This window comes from Monodelphis domestica, chromosome 5 (genome assembly GCF_027887165.1).
Source record: "Monodelphis domestica isolate mMonDom1 chromosome 5, mMonDom1.pri, whole genome shotgun sequence".
Taxonomy (NCBI): domain Eukaryota; kingdom Metazoa; phylum Chordata; class Mammalia; order Didelphimorphia; family Didelphidae; genus Monodelphis; species Monodelphis domestica.
This window is the reverse complement of record NC_077231.1, coordinates 31,280,124-31,304,667: the sequence shown is the minus strand read 5'-3', so window position 1 is coordinate 31,304,667 and position 24,544 is coordinate 31,280,124. Positions and strand designations below refer to the sequence as shown.

The window sequence follows — 24,544 nt, the reverse complement described above, 5'->3', positions numbered from 1 at the left end:
TTCCCCCTAGACGTTCTCAGATGCCTGGTGGTGGTCAGCGTTCTGGGGTGAAAAGCCCCAGGCTCTTCCCATGAGGGCAAAACCTCCCCAACTCTGCAGGCACAGCCTGAGACAAGCCGCCCTCGCCTGCGCCCGTACGGGCACCCGAGTAGAGTTGTAGTGGAAGCGCCTTACACGTTAGTCGAGTACATAAAGGCCTGGTCTACTCACCAAGATACCCCTGAGTTTTCTTCTGTAGTGCAGTGACTGGGCAGTCTTTGTGTGCTAACAGCAGCTGTTTCAACTGGGCTACCTCATTGCGCAGTAAGGTGACTTCATTCTAGATGCAAAGGGGAAGAAGAAATCACATCAAGGAGGTGCCTTGGGGGCTGTGAACTTGGGTTCTGGCCTTAGGGACTGTCATGCAATGGACTCAGGGAAATGCACCCGGGGAAGGTAAGTTTTTCCTTTACTGGGAAAGCAAATAATGACTTCCAGCAAGCCGTGGCTGGGCAGGCATGGGATTTAAAGATGTCCCCATAGTCAGTCTGAAGGAAATCGCAGCACACATTCTGTAGTTTTTAGGATTAAAAACAGAAAACGGGACTAAGAATATGAAAACTTGGCAATGACCAAGAGAACTGACTGAGACTATTTAAAAGTTTTAGTGGAAACACAAACATCTAAGTCTCTGAAGTCTTCAAATACCATTATAAATCAGAACACCTTTTTGCTCTGTTTCCAGATACTGAAAAGATTACAAAATGAAAGGCACACCCAGGGGTGATATTTGCTGGATTAAGGAATCCAGCTAGTCTGGTGAGTTAGACAGCCTGGACTGTGGCTAATCTACAGGCTGGTGTTGAGGGAGTCTACTAATTTCTTACAGGAAAAGACACTTATTCAGTCGGCGTCTCCTGTAAACCTCTCGCTGCATTTTAAACTCCTTCTCCCTGTCCCATGGGACAAAGCACTATCCTCTATCGGCATAGTCTCCCCTAACGGACGTCTCATCTCCAGACTTAATTGTCGTTTGGGCTCACTCACACTGAGCTGGATGTTCTGGGATGTGAGCTCTTCTGCCTTCTTCTCCAGGGAGGACACCCAGAGTTTGCGCTTTTGTCGGCACCTAGAGGCTGCAGCGCGGTTGCGTTCTAGGAAGCGCTGTCGCCGCTCATCAGGGTCCTCATCCACGGTGCGCCGCCTCCGCCCCCCAGTGCTAGGGGTGGGTTGTGCTGGGGACACCTGTTGCCCAAGAAGACATGCTGCTGAAGGAGAACTTGGCTCCCTGTGGTGCTTTTCAATACTGGGGGTGTAGCAGAGAAGGGATGTCCCAGATCATTTCAGAAATGGGCAAAATTAACTTAGAATTTTATCCCTTTTTTCCCCAACAGTGAAGGGCTATTTAGTAATCTGAGAGGTCTGCAGGTCAAGTAGGTACTTAAAATACTTTTATGAAAAGTTACCTGGCTAGGTAATGAGAACATAAAAGATAAATAAGACATGGTCGACATCCTCAAGGAACTTACAAGGTAGAGTTCACAAACATATAAATTAGAACCCCAAACAAGCCAAGTAGAGTGTTGTGCAGCATCTATATAATGCAACACTGACACTTCTGGGGGGACAAAAATAATAAGTGGAGAATCAAAGCCTGAGATTAGCAATGAACAAACACTGGTCAGCTGGACTATATCTCATTTGGAAAAAAGATAATTGTGTGTTCATGCATCTAGCTATTTTTCTAATATTATGTATTGCAAAATCTTCCATTCTGGAATGGCTTTAATTTGTCCAAGATGGTCATCTCATCTTAGAGATGCCCAGTAATCCTAAATCTATCAATAACCCTTGTAATGTTTTTCCTAAAAAGGCTGCTCCAGTCTGCCTCCCCTCTCCCCCTTCTGCTTTATTGACAAAGCCATCTAATTTTTGGTTATGTTTGCCCAGTGCCTGCCCCCATGCACAACACATAGTAGGGGCTTTAAATGCTTTTGGAGACCAAGTTATCTCCTTCAGATCTTCTTCCTTCAGAAACTGTTCTATGGAGGTAGAGTCTTTTTAAACCCTCACTTTCTGTCTTTGTATGAATTCTAAGACAGAAGGGCAAGGAGTAGGCAATTGGGATTAAGTGACTTACCCAGAGCCTAGAGAAGAGCTAGCAAGTGTCTGAGGCCACATTTGAACCCAGATACTCCCAAGTTCAGGCGTGGTCCTCTATCCATTATGCTACCTGGTTGCCCCAAAGAAGAGGTATCATTTTTATTTTTAACTCTGACTTCTGTCTTAAACTCAATACTATGTATTGGTTCCAAGCCATAAGAGCGGTAAGGGCTCACATAGTTAGGAAATATCTGAGGCCACATTTGAACCCAGGACCTCCCATCTCTAGGCCTGGCACTTTATTGATAGTGCCACCTAGCTGCCCCAAGGAAATATAGTCTTAAGACTAACCCCTTCAACTATGCTACCGATCCCATCCTCCCTCTGCCCCCCCCCCCCCCTTAATGTCTTCAGCCTCCTTTCCTTCCCAAACTTAGTCCCCAAATCTCTTTGGGTTTGACACACAACACTTTGCTTTGTGATTTTTGGAGAAGAATCAATGGTACAGTGGACTAGATGGGCTTCACTTAGAATCCAGTGTCTGCCATTTGATCATGGCCAAGTCACTGAATCACCCCCATATCACAGTATCACATATCACAAAGTGGTTGGACGAGATGAACTCCTGGAGACAGAGGATCTCACAGAATAGTGGATAAGATGTACCACCTAATCTAAATCTTGCATCTTCCCAGGCTCTAAATGCTTGCCAAATATTGGTTGTATTGTTCCAGCAGTCCCTCAGTATTATTCCTTCCTTTACTCTCTTGACTCAATAGTAAAGCATTTTAACAAAACACTTTAAAACTTCCTCTTTAAAGACTTCCCTTCCTTGTTTTTCCTGGTCTGATCATCTCCAACCTTCAGTCACCTTCTCCTCTTCTTCTCCTTGGTTTCAGGAGGCAGTTACAAAATAAGCTCACTGGAACCACTAACCAACTAGGTACTTACTACTACACAACCACCTTATTCACAGATGGTTAACTCCCTGTCACATTTCCCATAAATACTGTTCTAACCATTCCAGGCTCGCCTCAACCAACAACATTCATTACCTCCCCCTAGCCAAAGACCTTAGCTCCAACTTTACTGGGAAATCTGGGGTCCCAGGTTGCCCTCTTCACTTCTAAACCTTTATCTTTTTCCTCCTAGTTTCATCAAAAAGAGGAGGTAGCTTACGGTGCCAAGGCCACTACTTGGGCCCTTGATCCCATCCCTTCCCATTCTTCTCTAATCACAACAGCTAATAACATTTACATAGTGCTTTTAGTTTGCAAGATGGTTTCCATATAATACCGTATAGCATTACCACCACCACCACCACCACCACCACCACCACCATCACCATCACCATCATCATCATCAAAAGAATAGCTGACACTGGCACAACACTTTAAGTTTGGGAAGTACTTTCTGTACCTTGTCTTCTATGAGTGTCCTAACAAGTCTATGAAGTGGCTTCTACAGTACCTTCATTTTACAGATGAGGGAAACAGAGGTTCAGAGAGGTTAAATGACTTGCCTAACTAAGCATGAGACATGGAAATCAACCCAAATCTACTCACCTCTAGGTCTATTCACTCGGCCAAGCTAGCTAAAGTTCAAAACCTCAAGACATAGTTTTCTTGCCTTACTCATCCAATGAGCTACAAATCCTCCTGATTCTATACTAGTAATACTGTGTGCATTACTTCCCCTCCTTTCTACCTTACCACTGCCATATTAGTATAGTTCCTCATCACTCTTCCCATGGCCTAGTGTAACCAGCTTTCAGCTGGTTTCTCTGGTTCTGGTCCTGTCCTCATCCAGTCATCCTTCCTAATGCTGTACAGGCCAGGACTTAGGGGAAGAGACACGATTTTTAGCCTGAGGTTTCTCCATGTGGCCCAATCCAACCTTTCTCTCTTTATTTTACGATTCTCCCCATTCACATGCTCTAAACTCCTGCCAAATCAGGCCACTAGCTATTCTGTGATTTTAACCTGCACTGTCTTGTTTTTCAATGCTTTTGCACAAGCCACCTCTCTTGCATACACCTGTGATTCTTAAAAGAATTCTCTTCTTCCAAGGGCCAGCACAAAGCACCGACTGTTCTATGAGTGTGTCTGTGATCTCTCCTGAAAATACTCTCTTCCTCCTTAAGCCTCAGGCTGTTGAGTCCTCTACCACTTCCTGCCTTGTATCATACTCACTTGTATCCAAGTCTGACACTTCTTTAGTTCTGTGACCTCCACAAATGACCTAACCTCTCTGGGTCTGTTCCTTAGCTGCAATATGGGAATAATGTAGGATCAACTCTGCAGGATGGGGCCATCCAAGCTCTACATAAACATTCTGGTGAGGGGGAGCCAGCTGCTTCTATTTCTGAGTGGCTCTAATTCTTTGTAAGTTTTTCTTTATGTCAAACATAAAGCTGCTTCAATCTTCTCTCCACTGCTTAGTTTTGCCTTCTGGGACCTAGCAAAAAAAGCCTAATCCCCTGCTAAGGGCTACCTCTCTCTCCAGGTATTCCTACCTCTTTCTTTACTTATTCTTCATTCAAGTCTCCTCTCCCTAACACCACTGCCTTTGTCTTTTTTTCTCCTCCCTTCCAACACCTCTCTTTTTCTGTCTATCTTCCCCCCATTTTCCTTGGCCTCTCTGCCTCTATCAGTAAGTCTCTGTCTCTTTCCCCTCTCCCTTAGCAAGCTCATCCATTCCTGACTTCTTATCCACTGCTCAAAAAGCTCTGTTCTGCACTGTTTAGTCAATCAAATGAAAACTCCTTAGCCTGGCATTTAAAACCTTCCATGACTTGGCCCTAGCCTACTCTAGCCTCATCTGCCATTGCTTCCACTTTGTTTTCCAGGCCAGGGCCAAGCAGCACTGCTTACCAAGCTGATCTGTGTTGATTTCTGCCTCTGCCTTTTTGTATGGCTCCCTGTTCCTGGAATTCCTGCCTTGTGTCATCTCCAGCTATTAAAAATCTTCCTGTTCTTTGAAGTCCAGTTTAAGCATTACCTTCTCCCAAAGCCTTGTCTCATTTTCCCAGATGGAATTAGGTTTCCTACTCCACAAAGTCATAGCGCTTCATACATTCATCTATCAAATTCTTTTCTGCAATTGTATTTGGATACACATCTCCCTTACTTTTTAAGTTACATGAGAGCAAAGAAAGTGCATTATTTATCTTTTTATTGTCTTTAGTTTCTAACCCTGAGCTCTGCATATAGCACTAAGTGTGCTGACCTGAAATTTTCTGCTGTCATTAAGTAGGTACTCTTGGAATATACCTTAATTTTAATAGGAATTTCAACCAGGAGAAAAAAAGGTATGTCTCTACATACCATGAAGCCCAAGAATAGCTAACCCAGTATACTTTACTATTTTCAAACAAAGGAAAAAAATTGAGAAGGAAAAGAAGAATCCAACACCCAATAGTTGGGAGGAGGAGACATTCTGGTCATTGGTTTCTCTTGCCAAAATCCTTCTCAAGTGTCGCTTGCTATAGTGGAAGGACTTGAAATTAAGAAAGAGTTGAGTTTGAATCCCATAATTAATTAGTAGCATTGTGACCTTGATCAAGTCAAATCACCTCATCTCTTTAAGCCTCTGTAGTCCTTCTCTAATGTGGCTGCTTTGAAACTCAAAGGAAATAAGGTGTTTTGCAAACCTCATGGTGCTTTATAAATACCAGTTATTATTACTGGTCCTCAATGACTTCACACTAATTCTCTTCAGCACTATATTTACATGTATAGCTGATTTTACAGCAGAGCAGATATAACATGAAATAGTAGGCAATTTGATACTTCCATCAAGACTAGGGGCAGAAGAGGAAGGCAGACTGACCAAGATGAATCAGTGTTGAGCAAAAGGAAACCATAATGTTTGATCAAGATGGATCAGTACCATCAAGGGAGGGGCTATTTTAATAGACTCCAGGCCTGGCACCACTGGAGGGTAGGCAGGTTTAGTTCACAGGAGAGCTCAAGCCAAGGTTTTTTCCCTGCAGTTTTATGGTGCCTGGGCTGAAGGGCAGCATATGGCCACTCAATGTTTGGTCATGTGGTGGTAAATGACATAACAGGTGGTAACTGGGAAATGGGAGGAGAAAGGGAGGTTGGGAAGAGGCGAGGCTGGGAAAAGTCTGTAACATGAGAAAGCAGGCTCAGGTTGCCACCTGTCTGATATAGACTAACTGGAACCTGGTCTCTTTTCAGCATCTAGAGAAGTCTTGCTAAAGCTAAGGATATTCCTGGATTTCCTAGACTGTTGAGTCTTGATGTAAAAATAACAAAAGTAGCACCCAAGCCATGGTTGTGCCTCCAGTAGTCTGGGAGTACCATCACTTTCTGCTCCTCAGCTGTCCTGGTGTGCTTCACAGCCAGGCTATACTCAGAAGAGAAGAGAAAGGAACATGGCCAGAAAGCTCAGGCTGTGGCTCCCTTTTAGTTTTTGTTCTTGGAATGGCAAGTGTAGAAGGGGCAGTCTGCTCCCAGTACTCTTCAAGGCTCGGCTGACCTGTGGTTGAGCTGGGGATGGGGCATCAGGGTGCTGGGTGAGTATCTGGCTCTGCTCTGGGCGTGCTGTCACCATAGTGCTGGCAGTGCCCACCACCATTCCACAACCACCATTAATGGAAGAGACTTGATGGGTCAGAGTGGCTTTTAGTCTCTGCAAAGTAAGATGAGAAAGAAATAATTGTGTGGTTTGTAGAAGTCTCTGAGTGAGTACTGACATTAAGGAGAGCTAATACTTCCAAACCAATTTTCCCAAATCTCCCTTAAGAACACGAAAACACCCCCCCCCCCCAATCCCACACAAAAAACCAAAAAACAAAACAAACTGGTTCCTAGGTTTGGCCTTTCCAGTTCTCTGGCTCTCATCCTGGGCACAGTTATAGAGCTCTTCCGTGGAACCTGGCTAGGCCCTGGGTATGTACCTGTTTACCACATGGCCAACCTCTACTCCCCGCCCCCCCCCCCCCCCCCCCCCCGTTCATTCTCCATCTGTCACCCTGGAAGTGAAATGGCCAACGCTCCACATCACAGCAGTCTGTGCTGCTTCTTTCCTTTGGCGTGGCCTGGGAAGTAGGATCTCAGAGTAGGGAGAAGGTAGAAATACTGGTCTGGGGTCCTTTCACCTAGCCTGACTAAAAATGACCAACCATGATTCCTGAGAACTGATGGTGAACTATGCTCCCCACCTGACATTTCTGGACATGGCCAATGCTGGAATTTGTTCTATTCTTTTTTGTTATAAGAGTTTTGTTTTGGTTTTTCCAAGGAGGGGAAAGAAAATAAAATTTTAGTCGAAAAAGTTTTTAATTAAAAAATGAGTAAGAAATCTAAGTTTAGAGTACACTCTGGAGAAGGCTGGGATGTACTCACCATCTTGGCTTCTGAAGGCATGGGCAGGCCAGAGGGAGAGACTGAACCACTGCTGTTGACTGGTGGACCAGGGATACCAGGAATGTTGGGGACCATAGAGATGGGTCTAGCCAGCTGGATTGATGGAAGGAAGAGAAGCCAGAGAAGATAAAGCTTTTGGTTGGAAATAATTCTTGAATATTAAATTTTTAGCAAGGCCTGCCCTGTGCTTGTAGACATTTAGAAGGCAGCTCTAAACAAAGATACCATCTCCTATGCCGCAGCAGAGTGAGTCAATCAATCAGTAAGCATTTATTGACCACCCAGACATGGAGCTAAGAGCTAGGGACATAAAGAAAGAGCAAAGAGCTCTCCTAACGGATAAGACCACTGCAAAACCTGCATATCCAAGATACCTATGGTGGAAGAGGAAGGTAACACACAGAGGATTCAGGAACCCACTTCTTCAGTGCTATGTAAATTTTTATGTGCAAAACTGGGGCCACCTCCTAAAGAATTTGATAGGAGAAGGAAAGGTGCTGAGTATGAGGAGTCAGTCAGTCAGTCAGTCAGTCAGTCAGTCAGTCAGTCAGTGTTACTGTCAGTAGTACTGATGCCTGAATCAGAAGCCATTTGGCAAGGCAATCTTTTGTTTTGTTTCTCCTGATGCTAGAAGTTGGCACAAGCTAGTGAAGAGGTGGGATGTATTGTCTGAAGAAATAGTTGGTAAAATTAACCTCCTCTGTCACAGAGCTCACCGATATAACAGAAGGCATCTGGACTGGAGGCCCAGGCAACACAGGCATGGTCTGTCCATTAGCAAGGTGCATGACAAGAGGGAGGGAGCCAGTGGGGGACCTAGAAGAGACGAAGTGGAATGGTTAGATTATCAATATTTTATGGGTACTACAGTTTCTTGGGAGAACCCAGCTGGTTCAGGGGTTTAGTAGCTTTGTGAAAACTTTGTCACCTAATGGGTTAAGAGTAGGAGACAGAGACCCAGTTTTATCTGCTACTCATCCTTGCCTGGTAAAAGGAAAAAAAAAATCTCAACACCTTTATACCAAGCCCTATACAAACTGACTGGCCTTAGACAAATGAATGGTACCAAATCACTTTGGTACCATGTTCAATTTGGTATCATGTTCAATACTAAACTGAAATGTGATGTCTGATGGCCAAGCCTGTTCTTGTCCTTCTTAGCCATTTTCATATCTGATTTTGCCTCACCATCTTAACAGATTATTCTCTCCTTTTCCTTAGTGGGCACAAAAAAACAAATGGTTATAAGTTTGAGGTTCCAACAACAACTTTTTATAAGACCCTTGAAAACCTAGTGATGGAATCTTTTAATTTTCTTGGGAAATTTGCAAAGAATTCTGGGGACAAAAATAATCATAATAAATCCTGGGTAGGCCAAAGGGAAGCAATAGATCTGGAAGATCATCACTATGCTGAACTTCATGAAGTTTTGGGGCTCCTCTCTCTTTTACAAGTTTCTTTACAAGCTTTTATAAGTTCCTAGAACCCTTGTTTAGGGCCACAGAAGTTACTAGGTTATTGCTGGGTTTTTTTTCTGGGGGAAAAAAAGTTTTTTTTAGGAAGAGAGAACCTCAAGGATGCTTCTCCATCTCTCTTAAAAAGTCATACAAAAAGAAGATCAAAACAACAAAAGAAGTCACACAAAAATAGCCCCTCTATTTAACAAATAATTATGTAGGGAACATCTAGTCCCAATGATTTTTCTTTGACCCATACTTACCCCAGTTGCCTGTTGGAAGGTGGAGCCTGTGTAATGACTGAGGTTGGGGAGGGGAGGGTTGGGTGAAGTGGATCATAGCCCAGATGAAGAGGCAAAGATCCTGGTCGAACAATGGTGGGTGTAGGAGTAGAGATTACAGCTGGCTTGGAAGTGGCCTCCTGAGGAGAAGAAGATAACCAATCACAAAATGGTTTAAGGGACAGGTCACAGCTTGTAATGTTTGGCACAGATTTACTGGATTGGAGCCAGAGGTTACCAGTGATACCCCAAATATGTCATCACTTCATCCTATTGTTCCAGGGACACACACCTCACTCACCCAGTCTAGGGGAATCCTGGGATTTAGACCACTTGGCTATTTCCCTTTCAGGGATGTTGACTTGATGAATGAGATGACAGCTGGGAAATCACTTGGAGATCTTAGAAGAAGAGGTATTATGTAAATTCCAGGGATTCTTAGAATTATTCCCAGTTTACATACTCTCACCCTAGGCTTGAGGTAAATTGTAAAATCTCCTGATGCCTGAGCAATGTCAGACAACCAAAAGAACGAATATCCCTGACCACTGGCTAGAGATAAGGATTCCCAAGATAGATAAATATCAAAATAGATATTACCAAGATACCTCTTGGTAAAAGGATCTATGACAACAGATGATGATCACACATGAAACAACAAACAAAACAAACTTACAATTCCCCATGTTAATTGGCTTGGCAATCTGAGCTTTAGATTCTAGAGACATACCAGCAAAGCTTAGACTAGAATCTGAGGTGGGGAAAGGAGTTTTCTGGTTTACTACAAGCTATCTCTCTTTAAAAATACACATATAATGAGTTGTGTGGGCCACTCTCATGTAGATTTTGGAAGCTTTCAAAGGAAATCAAGTCTGAAGGAAAAAGTGGGACACAGATCATAATCAGTAACCCATCATCTATTCATTTCTACCTACCAGAAGATTATGAGCTCTCCTGCTATAGAATCTTACCTTCTTTACTGGTGGGGAGTGGGGACTGGAGACAGGGCTATCAGGGGGGGATGAGTCTACCTCCACTGGTTCTTCCTCTTTGATTCTGATGTCTGGGGTGGAGGGCAGGGACATGTCCAGGGGCCCAGCAGCCTGCTAAAGGTAAACAAGAACACAACCTTTAAGAAAAAGAAGCACATCTAACCACATGGTTTTTCTTTGGGAACAAAGCCCTAAAAAGGATCCACTGGCCAAAGCATCTGGAGTGGGAGACAAGAAAAATGGATTCCAGTTCTATTATGTGACTCTACAGAAATCTTTTAAGCCTTCAGCTTCCTCATCTGTAAAATGTAGACCAGCACAGTAAAAAAAAAAAATCTATGAAGATGCCTTAATTCTCTGAAAGCAAGAAAAAGCTATCAGGCAGCCATGCTATGCCAGTTTTATGACTCTTTTTACTGTTTTCCCTTGCAGGAGGTGAAATGATTTTGGAGTTGACTCCTAGGTACTCCTGATCAGCTCTGTTGGGAACCAGGGAGCTATGAACCTTTTCTCCACCAACCTAGATGATATGATAGCCCAATTATCAAAAGTAATGAAGACAATCCAGCTATTAAAGTTCTCCAAACAAGCTAGGAAAGTTCCCTTCTGGGGACTCCCCGTGTGTGGCTGTGGTCTCACTTGGAGGCCCAATGTTTTGGGCTAGTTCAAACAGGCATGGATTTGGGCAACAAGGCAGGAGGAGCTGATGGTAGAAAGAAGAGAAAACCAGGGCCTGAGGGAAAGGCAGGAGGGAAGATGAAGGGGGAGGAGAGAGCTTCCCTGGCTGAAGAACCATCAGCTCGTAAGCTGTAAATGGCTTTGTGGAGAGCAATAAACCATAAGAGGTAATGACCCTGACATCACACCATGACAGGAAGGTTGGTGTTGCAGTCCATGACAAAGTGGCATCTTTGTTCTATTTGTTTTCTATCTCTGGCTTCTCTGTGAGCAAGGAGCTTATTTTATTCTTTTCCCTTGGGATTCTAATCCCTAGAAACCACTTTCTCTGAAGCTCAGTTCAGATAGTTTTTATTTCTGTAGGGGGAAGAAATGTTTTTTATGGGTAAGCAGCAGTTCCCTTCATTCTTGCCCTTATCTTCCCATTTAACAGGCCTTTAAGTCCTTTGTGTGCTAATTTATCTAGCCCAGGATCCCCAAAGTCAAAATGGTAAGGGAAAAGAGACCAGACATTCCACACTGGATTTTGATGTTGGTTGGTCTAAGGCCCCTTGAGGTATCTCTGAGAATGGCTATGATTTAAGAAGGTTTCAGGCTCATTAAGCACTCCTAGAGACTACTGAGCCTATTATTTCCCATCAATGGAAAGTAGAGACCATCCCTGCATGGGCCATCTAAAAATACAAAGAATCATTTGTACATAGCCAGGTCAAAACAGGGATGAGAGAGACTTTAAGCTTATAGGGAAGGTTAACATTTTCTTCTGCATTAACAAACTTGATACCTAGCTTCTTCTACTGGAAATATTTTGATGTCTTTATTTTTCCCCTCATAGGTGGTAATGGTGGTAGTTTGTAAAATGAAAGCTACAAGCATCCAAACAATAGCAGTTGGATAGTGAGGGCCTGAGGTAGGTGAAAAATGATTACAGCATTGCTACTTCCACTATTTTAACAGGAAAACAAACATACCATGGAGACTCTCCCCATTGTTAGCTTAATTGGAGGGGAGGGGTTAAGGGAAGCTCATAGGAAAGATGGTTGTGAGACTAATGTCCTTGGGAAGGTACCCCAAGATGTAGTGCAAGGGTTGTAGTGGTTGAAGTGCATGGAGGAGTCATTGTAGACTGTCTTCATTATCTCCACGGCATGTCCCTCTTGTGCAAGGAGAAGAGAGGCTCTACAGGCATCAACCTATAATTTTCCAGGAGTCCTTCCATCCTTTATGCTAGGACACACACTAGCCCTATTTCTACTTCATCTCATTGTGAAAAGCTGCTATCTGTCAAATATGGAGGTTAGAATGTGGATCTTTGTAGAGTATTTTACATGCACACACACATTTGCATGTATGCATATATGTATGGACAGAGATATTATAGGCTAGAAATCCAATTTGTGGCTAGAGGCCAAGAAACAAAAGTTGAACTCTACAGTGTGCCAGACCTAGATCTCAGATTCATCTTTCTTTCCTTCTCTTTCACCAATTTTAACTCCTGTTACAGTATTTTCCCCTTCTGGGATTTTCTAGTGTTCAGGAAGGTAGATACTGTCTCGCCTATTCCTACAGTAAGGCTAGTAGCATCAACTAGGTCAACAATGACAAATGAAAAGTGTGGGGATCCCGGGCTTTATATCTCTCCACCAAAGATTGAGGGCAATGAAATAGATATTTTATCAACAAAAATCCCAACTGCTCTCCCAAGTTATTGACAACTTTCACTAACCAGTGGCATAGATGGGATTAGAACACTGGTCTCTTTCCTCCTTATTGCAGCATTCTTTTCACTACACCATCCTACTCTTCTTCTCCAAAGGATGATGGCACTAACCCACCACTGGTAGGGTTAGTACTGAGTTGTGCATCAAGTTGACTGCCCAAATCTTCATCTGGTGCCTTTTGTGACCAGTGGCAGGTATTCTGAGATGTCATAGGTTAGAAGCACAGTTTATGGCCACAGAAGAGCAAAGCTGGTCCACACCAAAACCTGATACCTAACCTAATACCTAACCCAAACCTGACCTAACCAAACACCTAATAACCCTGGGCCAACAGAGTTAACATGGCAAATACAGCTAGAATAAATTTAGCACTTATCCCCCCAGTTGTTCAGTGGGAATCCGCCTCTTGCCTTTTTCTCATCATCATCTGCAGCTTTCTTGAACTCATGCTCAAAGGAGCTGGCTAGTTCATTGAAGAGCCCCACCTCTTCACAATTCTTCAAGAATCGGGTAGGGGTAGGGGTCTGATCTGTAAAATAAGAAAGGGATAGGAAGCATTTAAGACTCTTCTCTATAATGGGGATGTAGACTCTAAATGATCACCCTAGTACAAATATCAATAATATGGAAATAGGTCTTGATCAATGACACATGTAAGACCCAGGGGAATTGTGCCCTGGCTACAGGAGGGGGTGGGAGGAGTGGAAGGAAAGAACATGAATCATGTAACCATGGGGAAATTTTCTTAATCAATTAAACAAACTTTAAAAAAGACTTCTTTATAGATAGCAGGGTTATTCATTGCTCCTCAAACTCTTGTCTTCTTTCCATTCTTAGTAAGGGTTTTAATAAGAAAATAGAAATTGAGAATTTACAATTTGTTCAGCCAATTTATTCAGCCATTCCCCAATTGAAGGCCCCCCCCCCATTTTCCAATTTGTTGCCATCACAAAAAATGTGGCTATAAATATTTTTGTACACATATTTTTCCCTATTATTTCTGTGGGGTACAAACCCAGCAGTGCTATGACTGGATCAAAGGGCTGGCAGTCTTCTAGCACCCTTTGGGCATAGTTCCAAATTGTCCTCCAGAATGGTTGGATCAATTCACAACTCCACCAGCAATGAATTAATGTCCCAAGAAATTGAGAATTTACAAAAGCCACATTTCCTTTACTCTATCTGCAGTCAATCTGTACATTAGAGATAAATCAACTTTATGGAACTCCAGATTACTTAATGGTAAATAGTAATTACTAGGTGAAAAGGGAAAATGGTAAATGTCTATGCAATATTACCTTATGGCCAGAAGGGGGAACATATAACAACATTTTGCTCTATGTTTCCATAAAAAAAAAAAATCTCTACTCTTAAAAAATGCCCCTCCCAAAGTAGAATTTTAGGAAGCTTCTAGGCCTGTAGAACCTAGGATAATTCAGTAGCATTTTCTCTTTTTTCCTAGCTCCTTGATGAATCTGAAAGGAGCACATCTCATTATTAGGCTTGGCATTTCCCTGACTGAATAATAAGGATAATAAGGAAGGAGAGACATCACAAGTTGTGAGGACACTTGAGTTCTAGAGAAGTGAAGGTTTTCCCCGCACCTCATTTCACAAGGGCATGAAACTCTGGTACATAGCGGAAAACAGGATTTTGGTCCTGGCTTCTGAGGTTTCAAGCACAGTATCATTTTTGGTGTTGAATCTATCCTTGTTCACTTAGAAGGTAAGATATTTGGTACTTCTGTCCCTGAGAAGGGACAGGTGGGAGGAAAGGCTCGACCTGGCCTACAGGTTCCTTATGTACCAACTTCCAATTCAAATTTAAGCTGACCTGACTGCTTAATTTTCCAGTCTCCAGCCAACTGGATTTTGTCACCTTGATCATAATATTATTAAGCTTTTTCCTGCTTGATTAGCTATTTCAGAATAATTGGCATACCCCTACCCCTCAGCATATGGTTTAAAGAACAAATTTGGCAAACTCTTCCATGGAAACAACCATCAGATTTTTTTACTCTGAACAAATCATCTTCTGAATCTGAATGAAAAGGTTGCCACATCTCCCAAAATAGTTTTAAAAGGTCCTCTGCCACTTTCAGTTGGTCATCAATAAAGTTATTTTCCCTTCAAATCTGGGTGCCCGGGGACAATAAGATCTTCTATGCTAAGAGAAGTACTTTACTACTACATCAAAACCAGAGCTTAAATAGAGCAGAAGGGAGTAAGCTGAAGGGACATTCTGGCCCTCCGCCTGAGTCATACATAAACTCTTCCTTGTATCCTACTACCCATGTTAATACTTGGGCTTTGTATTCCATATATTTATTACATTTCTTTTACAAATTTGTACTGAACCTTTGGTTTTTACACCACCCACACTTCCCACTGTATATCTTTACCTCCTTTGGTCACCCCTCTAATAAAGAATAAAAATGAAAAAAAAAATTGGCAAAAGCACCCAAAACAAACAATAAAATCACCAGGTATGACATTACATCTAGTGTTTCTGTCTGCTACCTTTGCAAAGTAAAGGAGGAAAAGGGGCAATGTTGTCTTCTATCTCTTCTTACACTTTCAGATCATTCAGTTTCAACTAGTTTGTTTGTTCTTTCCATACATATTGTTGCAGTTTTTATGCAGACAGCATGCTACTCTTTATCAGTTCATAAAAATATTCTTATGCTTCTCTGTCTTCATCACATTCATTGTTTCTTATAATTCAATAAAATTCCATTACACTCATGTACCACAACTTGTTTAGCTATTCCTCAATGGATGGAAATCATTACTATCACAATTGCTATTAAACTTTTGGCATATTTAGACCTTTTCTTTTCCTTCCCTCCCACCCTCCCTCCCTCCTTCTCTCTCTCCCTCCCTCCCTTTCTCCTTTCCCTTCCCTCTTAGAATCAGGACTGTGCATTGGTTCCAGGGCAGAAGAAGGGGAAAGCTAGGCAATGGGGTTAAGTGACTTGCCCAGGGTCACACAGCTAGGAAGGGTCTGAAGCTAAACCCAGGACTCCCTGCCTCTAGGCCTAGCTCTCAATGTACTGAGCCACCTAGCTTCCCTATGACCTTCCTTTTGATAAATGCTCTCTTTTAGGTATATACTAGCTGTGTATCTCTGGGTCAGAGGGATTGTTTTTATCTCTTCCTTACAGAATTCCAATTTGCTTTCCAGAATAGCTGAACCAGTTTACAGCTCTACCAATACTTCTTTAGTATGTCCAACAATATACTATTCAAGATACTATTTACTATTTTTGTCATCTTTGCCAATTTGCTGGGACGGCCTCAAGGTTGTTTTGATTTGCATTTCTCTTTATTATTAGTGATCTGGAACATTCTTTCATATACCTTAATATTGAGCAGTTCTACTGTTTGTGTCTTCTATATTTCTTTGGAAATCAGATTCTTATCAGAAACATGATATAATGACCCCCCCCAATTCCCTTCTTGTTGTATTAATTTTATTAGTGATCACCTCTATCCCTCTATGCTCCTGGCCAGCAGAAATTAAGTTTAGACCAGTAAGACACAGACAAGACACAGTGTAGGATGTTGGTCTAACCCTCATTTCTTCCAGATTGTCTAGTCTACAATGACTTACAAATGCTCTACTTTTTCATTAAAAAAAAAAACAAACAAAAAAACGACCAGTACCAAATAACCAGTACATAATAAACGATTATAACTTTATATAATAAAATCAGAGGCCAAAGTCCCATAACATCCCAGATGTCTTGTTTTTCCAAATGAATTAAAAAACAAAACAAAACCACAAATCTACTTCTGTCTAGTAAAGCTAGATGGGCAAGGGGCTAGGGAAACAGGGTTAAATGACTTGCCCAGGGTAATACAGGATTTGAACCCAGGTCCTCCGCTCTAGACCTAGCACTTTATCCACTGCGCCACTTAGCTGTCCCCAAAAGAATTTTAAAAGTTATTTTTGTTTAAGTCTGTAAAGGATTCCCTTGTAAATTGGATTGGCATGTATTTTAAAGATTCCCCTACACTATTTCTCAACTTCCATTTAGGCCTTTCCTAAATTTCAACTAGCTTCCAGATCTCTGACTTGTCAATAAAACAATCCAAAGGAAATTAATCTGAAACTGCACTGATGGCACAATTGTTATTAATTAAGCACTTATAATGTGTTCATCACAGTGCTAGGCACTAATCTGACCTAGTTTGGCTCTCTTCTAATTTTTTAATAGCCTGACCTTTAATAAATACTATAAGGTATGTTTCCTGTCATACAAACTATAGGAAAACTAACAACCCCCCCCATTGTCTGCACCAGTGAAAGGAGATCCCTATAACAATGCAATCACAGGTAAAAACTTTGTCAAACTAAAACCTAGCTGTGAAGAGATCATACAACTTCATAGGGTTCTCAGGAGGCTTAAATGAGATACTGGATGTCAAAGGAGTTTGTATGCTGGTAGTATTAGGTATATATAAGCCATTGATGTAAACAGTATAGTCCACAGGTAAATGACACACAGAGTGGTATAAAGAGCTCTGGGAAGTCAAGAGACCTAGGTTCAAATCTCCTCCTGACTTTACTTACATGAATGGCAGCCATCACTAAATCTTTAAAAACCAAACCAAAACCTCTTAATTCCCATCTTAGAATCAATGTTATGTATTGGTTCTAAGGCAGAAGAGCGGTGAGGGCTAGGCAAAAGGGGTTAAGTGACTTCCCCAGGGTCACACAGCTGGGAAGTGTCTGAGGTCAGACTGGAACTCAGGACCTCCTGTCTCTAAATCCACTGAGCCACCTTTTAAATCTTTGGTTTCTCCTTTATAAAATCCTCAGGCTGACCACCTGTCTTGCAGGGAGAACACATGCAGATATGAGGGTAATAATGTGAACAATGCTAAGAGGACAAAGGTTTGTATACACAGAAAGAGAGAAGAATGTCTAGGGTAAAGGGTAGGGAGAGAATAGCTGATGATGGAGGAGACAAAATGAGATAAAAGAGTACTGGACTTGGGAGTCAGGAAGGTCTGGCTTCAAACTTTGCTTGTCACACTAGCTGTGTGACTCTGGGGAAACCATTTACCTTCTCTGAGCACTCATTTCTTCATCTGTAAAATGGAGATGGCTATACCTGAGGTTATAATCTATTACAGGGCTGCTGTGAGGATCAAATGGGATAATAAATATAAAGAATTCTGCAACCTTTAAAGTACTTTATAAATAAATGTTGGTTATATTGAAAGCACCTGAGGCTAAGTGAAAAGAGGATCATATTAGAGGTTAAATGTTACAGTAGAAAAAATACTAGGCTGGAGGTCAGGAAATTTGGATTTGAGGCCGTGTCCCAAAGCTAATTAGTGGGGCACATCTCATGGTTGGCCTCTCTCAATTTCATTTTTCTAATCTGTAAAACAAGACTAGATTGAGATTATCCAAATTAAGCTCAAAATTCCTGATTCAGTAAAAACAAAAACAAACAAACAAGAACATTTTGAAGGTATTTGGGCAGAAAAGTGACAAGAATGGAAGTGGTGATCAAATGTAGGCTCCTTAGAGTTGTGCCATTCTTTGCTCATACTCCAGTGTCCATCCAGCATAAAAAAGCTTGGTTTAAGGAGGATTAGTCTAAGACTGTGTCCTTTCACTCTGCTCACATAGTTATCAAGGCCAACAGCTTATCTTTTGCCTGGCCATCCATTTGGTCTCCCCACCTCATCTCTCTACTCCAGTTTACTCTCCCTCCACAAAGCTGACAAAGTGACAATCCTGAGGCACAAATCTGGCTGTGTCACTCTCCTGCTCAACACTACTGATAAAGGCGAGGCTATTATCTTTAGGGTCAAATACAAGTTCCTCTGTTTCTTCTAACCTAATTAATTGATGTTTTCATTTTTTATTATTCTGAACCCAACACCAACAAACAGGCACATTTCCATTCATAAAAAATAGAATCTATATGAAGCTGTGAATCTCTAGCTTTCCCCCCAAAGTGTATATAGTCAACACATTAAGTTTATTCTGTGTTTCCCTCTGAACTGTCATCTGCAGTTTTAAATTCTTCATTAATGATAACAGCTAAAACTTAAAAACTTTAAGATGGTGGAGTTGTGGACTGCTTCGATCCTTCTGGAGAACAATCTGGAAAGAGGCTCAAAGGGCCATAAAACTGCGAATACTCTGAGCCAGCAATATCACTACAAGTCTGTGTCCCAAAGAAATAAAAAAAAAGAGGGACACAAAAATATTCATTGTGGCAAAGAACTAGAAATTGAGGGAATGTCTATCAACTGGTGAGTTCTGGTACATGATTGTGATAGAGTACCACTGTGCTATCAGAAATGAGAAGGGGGTAGTTTCAGAAGAACAAAATCAAACCAACCAAATAAACAAAAAAACCATGGCAAGACCTATAATATGAACTGAGACAAATGAGAAATGAGAAGAACTGGGAGATGATTGCATACAACAACAACGTTGTAATGATGATCAACTGGGAAAGCCACAGCTAAAATCAATACAGTGCTATTTACTTCTAGAGAAAGAACTGATCAACTCTGAATGCAAATCAAAGTATATTTTTGTCTCTCCCCCTCTTTTGTTTTTTGGGTAATACTATGTTTTACAAAAAAAAATTTTTTTTAAACAAATTTTCATATGCCTTCTCTGTGGGTTGGGGGAGGGATGGGAAGGAAGACAGACTTAAAATATAAAAAGAAACAAATGTTACAAATAAATAATTAATATTAAAAGAAATAAAGTTAGATTAAAGAAAGTAACTCATGAAAAATGAAAAGAAAAAAAAGTCATTCTCACAACCACCTTGTGAAGTTATTGCTATTATTCCCATTATACAGATGAGGAAAATGAGGCTGAGTGCTTGCTCAGGGTCACACAGCTAGTATCAGACGGATGAGCCAATCTCAAGTTTTCCTGATTTCAAGAGCAATGTTCTATTATCCACTGTGACATCTTCTTCAGCAAAACAGATCCATACACTGGCTATATCTGAAAAGATGTCTCATTCTTTACTTCTAATCTGTTACCTCTCAATCAGGTCATGGTAAGCATGATCACTGGTTTTCTAGAGTCATGGCCTGGTCACTGCATTGACCAGGGTTCTTGAGTCTTTCAAAATTATTTTACTTTACAATGTTGTAGTCATTTAGTCAAGTCAACAAACATTTAATAAGAGCCTATTATGTATGTGCCAGGCACTGTGCCAATCATTAGGGATACAAAAAAGCCAAAAGACAGTCTCTGCCCTTAAGGAATTCAGTCTAATGGGAGAGATAACACCCACAGTTATATATGGGATACAAAGGAAATAATTGAGAGGGAAGGCACTCAGATGAAGAGGAATTAGGAAAGGTTTCCTGCAAAAGAAGGGATTTTGATTAGTACTTAAAGGAAGCCATTAGGCAGAGATGAAAAGGGATTGTTCCAGACAGTGAAAATGCCTCAAGAATGAGAGGGGCGACATGGTTGGACCTGGTCATTGTATAAATTGTTCTCCTGCTCTACAGCTCTTCACTCTTCATAACCTGGTTCCAACCTAACTTTCTCTATATTCTAGCCATATTGGCCTGTTTGTCATCCCTGGAACAGATTATCTGGACAGGTCAGTCCCACTGTACCTCCATTATTTAGCACTTCTATCTTTGCTCAAAGTTCACTTAAAAGTCACTTTCTTCATTAGGCCTTCTTTAAGCTCTCCATTTGTGGGTATCTCTCTCATCCCTAAATTATTTTGTTCTTATATATTCTATATCTACTTATATAGTAGTCCCCCCTTATCCAGGGTGTCTACTGAGGTCCATCCTTGGCAGCAAGGCAGTAGGCCTCTCTGCACATCAATTATTCTGCTTTCACTTTTTCAAAGTGTGCATGTATTTTTTGGGGGGTTTGGGGGTGGTGGGGGTGGGGAGCTTGTAGCATCTAGCCCAAAGGAGGTGCAAGGAGAGCACACATATATGGGGTCAGCAGGTGTTCCCTTAGATCAGTGATAGGTCTAGGAACAAGGACACAGGGACCCTACTATTTATGTAAATAGTATTTCTGCCAATAGAACATAAGCTCTTTGAGGGTAGGAATTGTTTCAAAATTCAGCTCATCTGGATTCTCCAGCTGATACTGTCTGCCCTACCTGAAAATTACCCTGTCTCTTCCAGTGTTGTTTGCTGTCTGATTAACTGGTAGCAAAGGTAATAGGAAAGATCAGGAGAGCTCAGAGAGAGGAGTTACTGGTTTGAGGGAGGGAGGAGTAAAGGAAAATGATGACTTCCATTTTGGACATGGCAATTTTAAGGTGATGGTAGATCACTGAAATGAGAATGTCTAAAAGGCTGGAGGTAAAATTCAGGGGAAAAAAAGAGAATATTTGAGTTAAAAGACTTATGAGTCAGGATGGAAGTCATAGATAAAGCTATAAGGAAAAAAAAAAGCTCTCAGATCTTGAGGTTTTAGTCAAAATACTCCAGGGATGAAGTGGGGAAAGGGTTACAAATTTTTGCTTCAAAAGGTAATGCCTGGTAGGATGATCAGAAACTAAACTCCATGAAGAAAAAGTACCTAGCTGTGGTTGTTTGGAAGACCCTTGGCTAGACTAGAACCTTTCTCTGACATAAAAATAAAAGCTCACCTGGGTCTGTATGCCTGGCTTTACCTGATATGACAGGCTGCTCTTCTGTTTGATGGCACAGTTAAGGACAGGCACAAGAAGGAGAGATAACAGCTGAGAGACAACTCATGAGAAGCGCTAGGACACCCAAATTTGCTTAGAAAAGTGCTATTGATCGAATGTCTTGTCTGGGTTCTGGAAATGGGCTCCCAGCCGTGGCTAGGAAAGGGAAAATGGCTGAATTTATGAACTGTCAGCTCACTGGCTCAGGAAAACTGACACTCACTAGAGAAGCAGTAGCCAAGCAGGGTCAGCTTTCTCACCTTCTTTTGTTCCTCACCTCATCAGCTATAGGAAGAAATGTCAAAGGCCTCTTTTGTCTATAAATCTTCAAGAATCTTAATAAAATGGATGCAAGGAAGAGGAAGAAACCCCCCCCCCCCCAAACCTTATATGCCTACCCACTAAAACCACAGAACCTGATCATATTATTAAGATAGGGAGTGGGGGAGGGAAGGAGAAAAGGCGAGAGAACAGAAACTTGGGAGCTTTCAGTGTTCTCTTTTTCCTGATTAAATGCAGATCACACAAAAGCTCTTAATGGGGGAAGGGAAGAGCAGTTCCCTGTACATCTGGTCCCTGGTATTAATCTTAACTGTGGGGTGATATTGAAGCACGTGGCTTTTGGAGCGGTGAGTACCTGCAATGATGACTGAGTCTGTCCGGGCTGGGCCAAATTTCAATGTCATCTCATGCTTGTGTTTATGAACCGCCAGGTGGTCCTCGTTTGTAAATCTCTGAAATGAAACAGAAATGGAGAGATGAGGGCAGGGGGAGTCAGTGAATCAATGCCCTTAAAAAATGTCCTAATGGATGCCTTGCAGCAGGGACAGTCCCTGGAGAGGTCAGGGAAAGTAAAGAAATTGTGTATGTGTGCGTGCACACATGCACACACTCGAGTGCAGAGACATGAGATGAAAGGATGGGAGTAAGGCTTGGAAGCAGAAAGGGAGAAAAGGCAATAGACAACAGGGAGGAGAGGGGAGGGGGAAGAATGGAGCACCAACTGCTCTGTGGTATTAAGTCCAAACAAGACAAGTGGACAGATTGTTAGTGAAGTGGGGTGCAAGCTGAAGGCTCCAAATGAAAGATCCATTATGGCCAACTCCTAGAGAACAAGGGGAAAATAATTTTTAATAATAATAATAAAGAGAGAAGCAGGGAAAGGCTGGCCATCAAAAAATAGGAAATTCAGAACATAGCTCTTGGTGGTGGGGCTGAATCGAACTGTTTTATGAAGGGCTAACAGGGAGATAAATTATGCAGGATTAGGAGATCCATTTAACTTCCTGGCCCCTGCAGTGCTACAGCAGGCATCAGTGTAGCCATTTGGCTCTGGGTTTTAATGAGCCGGGACGGAGCTGCGGAGGACTGAAGCCCAACGGCCAGCAGTAAAGGCACAAACCATCCCATTGGCCAAATGCCATCTCTCCTCATCAGGGGCAGGCACAGAAACTGTGCAGGCCATAAAGGGGCCAATGCAATGCTACAGACTTTATAATGGTTGCATAAAAATACAATTGAAGATGGGGGGGAGTTTGTCTTCTTGTTTGGGAGGCTTGAGTGGATGAGCAATGAGTAGGTAAAACCCAGACCTACCTTCAGTTTCTTATTGGCAGAATGGAATTGCTAAGCCATAATTTTGCCACTCCCCCCCTAGACCTTCTCTAAAGTGGCATGTGGATACATGCAAGCCTGCATGCTGTAGGAGCTTGCTCACCAGGGATACAAAGGAGGAAACAGATCAACACTGGTAATTCAAAAAATAACACCAAAAAGCCCCACTGAGGCTGGCTGGCTGCTCCTCCTCTACAACAAATTGTCTGAAACATCATGTTTGGAGACAGCAGGTTTCTGCAATCCCTTCAATAGGCTCACACAGTAGGATTTGCCTTTTTGCTTCTAGAAATGGGGACTGATGAGTTCTCCTCCTTTTGATTTCATCATTGGTCCCATGCCTTCCTTCTCTACCTCCTCACTTCAACCCTGCTTTTCCACACCTGCTTTTTAACTGCAGCATTCACTAAATAGAATTTATTTTTCATACCTCAGCTGCTTTCCATTTAGGTAAAAGTCTGTTTTCAAATCCAACTGCGTTACCTCAATCTATTTCTTTTTCTTTTTTTTTTTTTTTAACTTGGCAGAGAAGCAAGTAGAGAAAAACTTTCCAGAGTGCCCAAGATCATTTTTTCTGGGCATAGGAAGTAACCATTGTCCTTTTCCTCAAAGCTGCTTTGAAGCCTATCTGATGGCAAAACTTTGGATACAGGAGACACAAAAACATTGAATTTAGAGAAAGCAAGGCTTTTTAGTTACTAGAAATAAGACCTAGTGAAAAGGTGGTTGGGATTTTGCAAAAAGAGGTGCTGTTTCAATTCAGTTAAAAAAAAGCACTGATTAAGCACCCATCAAATGTCAGGCACTGAGTTAGGTGCAGGGAAGGAAAAAAAAGAAAGAAAAGAGAAAGTCCCTGTCCTCAATGAGAGCTGCAATGATTTATTTGGAGAATGGAGGGCAAGACTAGAACATTGGCATAGAAAAGTTGAGACAACAAAGTCAAAGGCATGACCTGATTTTGTTGAAAGGGACAAATGCCACCTATCTCAGGAGGGTAACGGAGAGAGTTTAGGTTTCTACTCTTGTTAAGTACTAATTTCTTTACTTGCAGATTTTCCCCAAAGGCAAAGGGAGGAACAAGATTGCTGAACCAACAGGGGAAAGGTATGTGAATGTGTGTATGCTTATTATACACACCATGGAGGGCTTAGAGGGCTGTGAAGCTGAGAAAGAAGGATGTGCCCAAAGGTGTCCAGTGTGAGAGGAAACGAAAGCTCTTTAAAAAAATCTGCTAATTTGATTAAAGACATCTTTTTTATGCTTGAAATTCCTTGATATTTTAGAGATACCTCTTCTTTTGATGTTATGACTGCTACAGACTCCAGACTTCTTGTCTTCTAGTTCTCTTTCATTTCTGCCACACCCAGGATCTCTCCACCCCCCCCCCCCCCCCCCCGTCTCTCTCACTCTCTCTCTCGTTCTCTCTCTCTCCTCTCTCACTCCCCCCCCCTCTGTCTGTCTGTCTGTCTCCCTCCTTCCACATATTTTCTCCAAATGAAAGCTGGGGATTGATCAGATGATCATTCCCCACCCCCCAACTTAAATCATGTTGAACAGCTATTTCTATTCCAGGCCTTTGTAACAAGGCTGGGTGTGAGGAGGGAGAGGAAATTTACTGGGGAAGGGTGCTGCATAAAAGACATTGATGTCTTTTCTGA

The 24,544-nt window shown here is 41.9% G+C and overlaps 1 protein-coding gene and 1 long non-coding RNA gene across 10 annotated transcripts in view; one reads left to right on the top strand and one right to left on the bottom strand.

The window, feature by feature from the left end:
• The window catches only part of LOC103101358 (cyclic AMP-dependent transcription factor ATF-7), a 96,516-nt gene that overhangs the window by 7,306 nt on the left and 64,666 nt on the right, over window positions 1-24,544 (bottom strand). For 4 of the 9 annotated variants that reach the window (XM_056798050.1, XM_056798052.1, XM_056798051.1 and 1 more), the window contains exons 3-11: window positions 21,910-22,006; window positions 13,015-13,133; window positions 10,185-10,319; window positions 9,196-9,353; window positions 8,192-8,291; window positions 7,455-7,568; window positions 6,586-6,738; window positions 1,027-1,224; window positions 211-319 (exon numbers count right to left, since the gene is read on the bottom strand). In XM_056798050.1, the coding sequence (XP_056654028.1) occupies window positions 211-319; window positions 1,027-1,224; window positions 6,586-6,738; window positions 7,455-7,568; window positions 8,192-8,291; window positions 9,196-9,353; window positions 10,185-10,319; window positions 13,015-13,133; window positions 21,910-22,006 (1,183 nt within the window). The remainder of the gene's footprint in view (window positions 1-210; window positions 320-1,026; window positions 1,225-6,585; window positions 6,739-7,454; window positions 7,569-8,191; window positions 8,292-9,195; window positions 9,354-10,184; window positions 10,320-13,014; window positions 13,134-21,909; window positions 22,007-24,544) is intronic. The other 5 variants (XM_056798056.1, XM_056798058.1, XM_056798057.1 and 2 more) reach the window with 2 other exon arrangements.
• Window positions 9,269-11,063, top strand: LOC130454403 (uncharacterized). The gene is made up of 2 exons (XR_008912039.1): window positions 9,269-9,627; window positions 10,638-11,063. It is a non-coding gene; the product is annotated as an uncharacterized LOC130454403 (long non-coding RNA).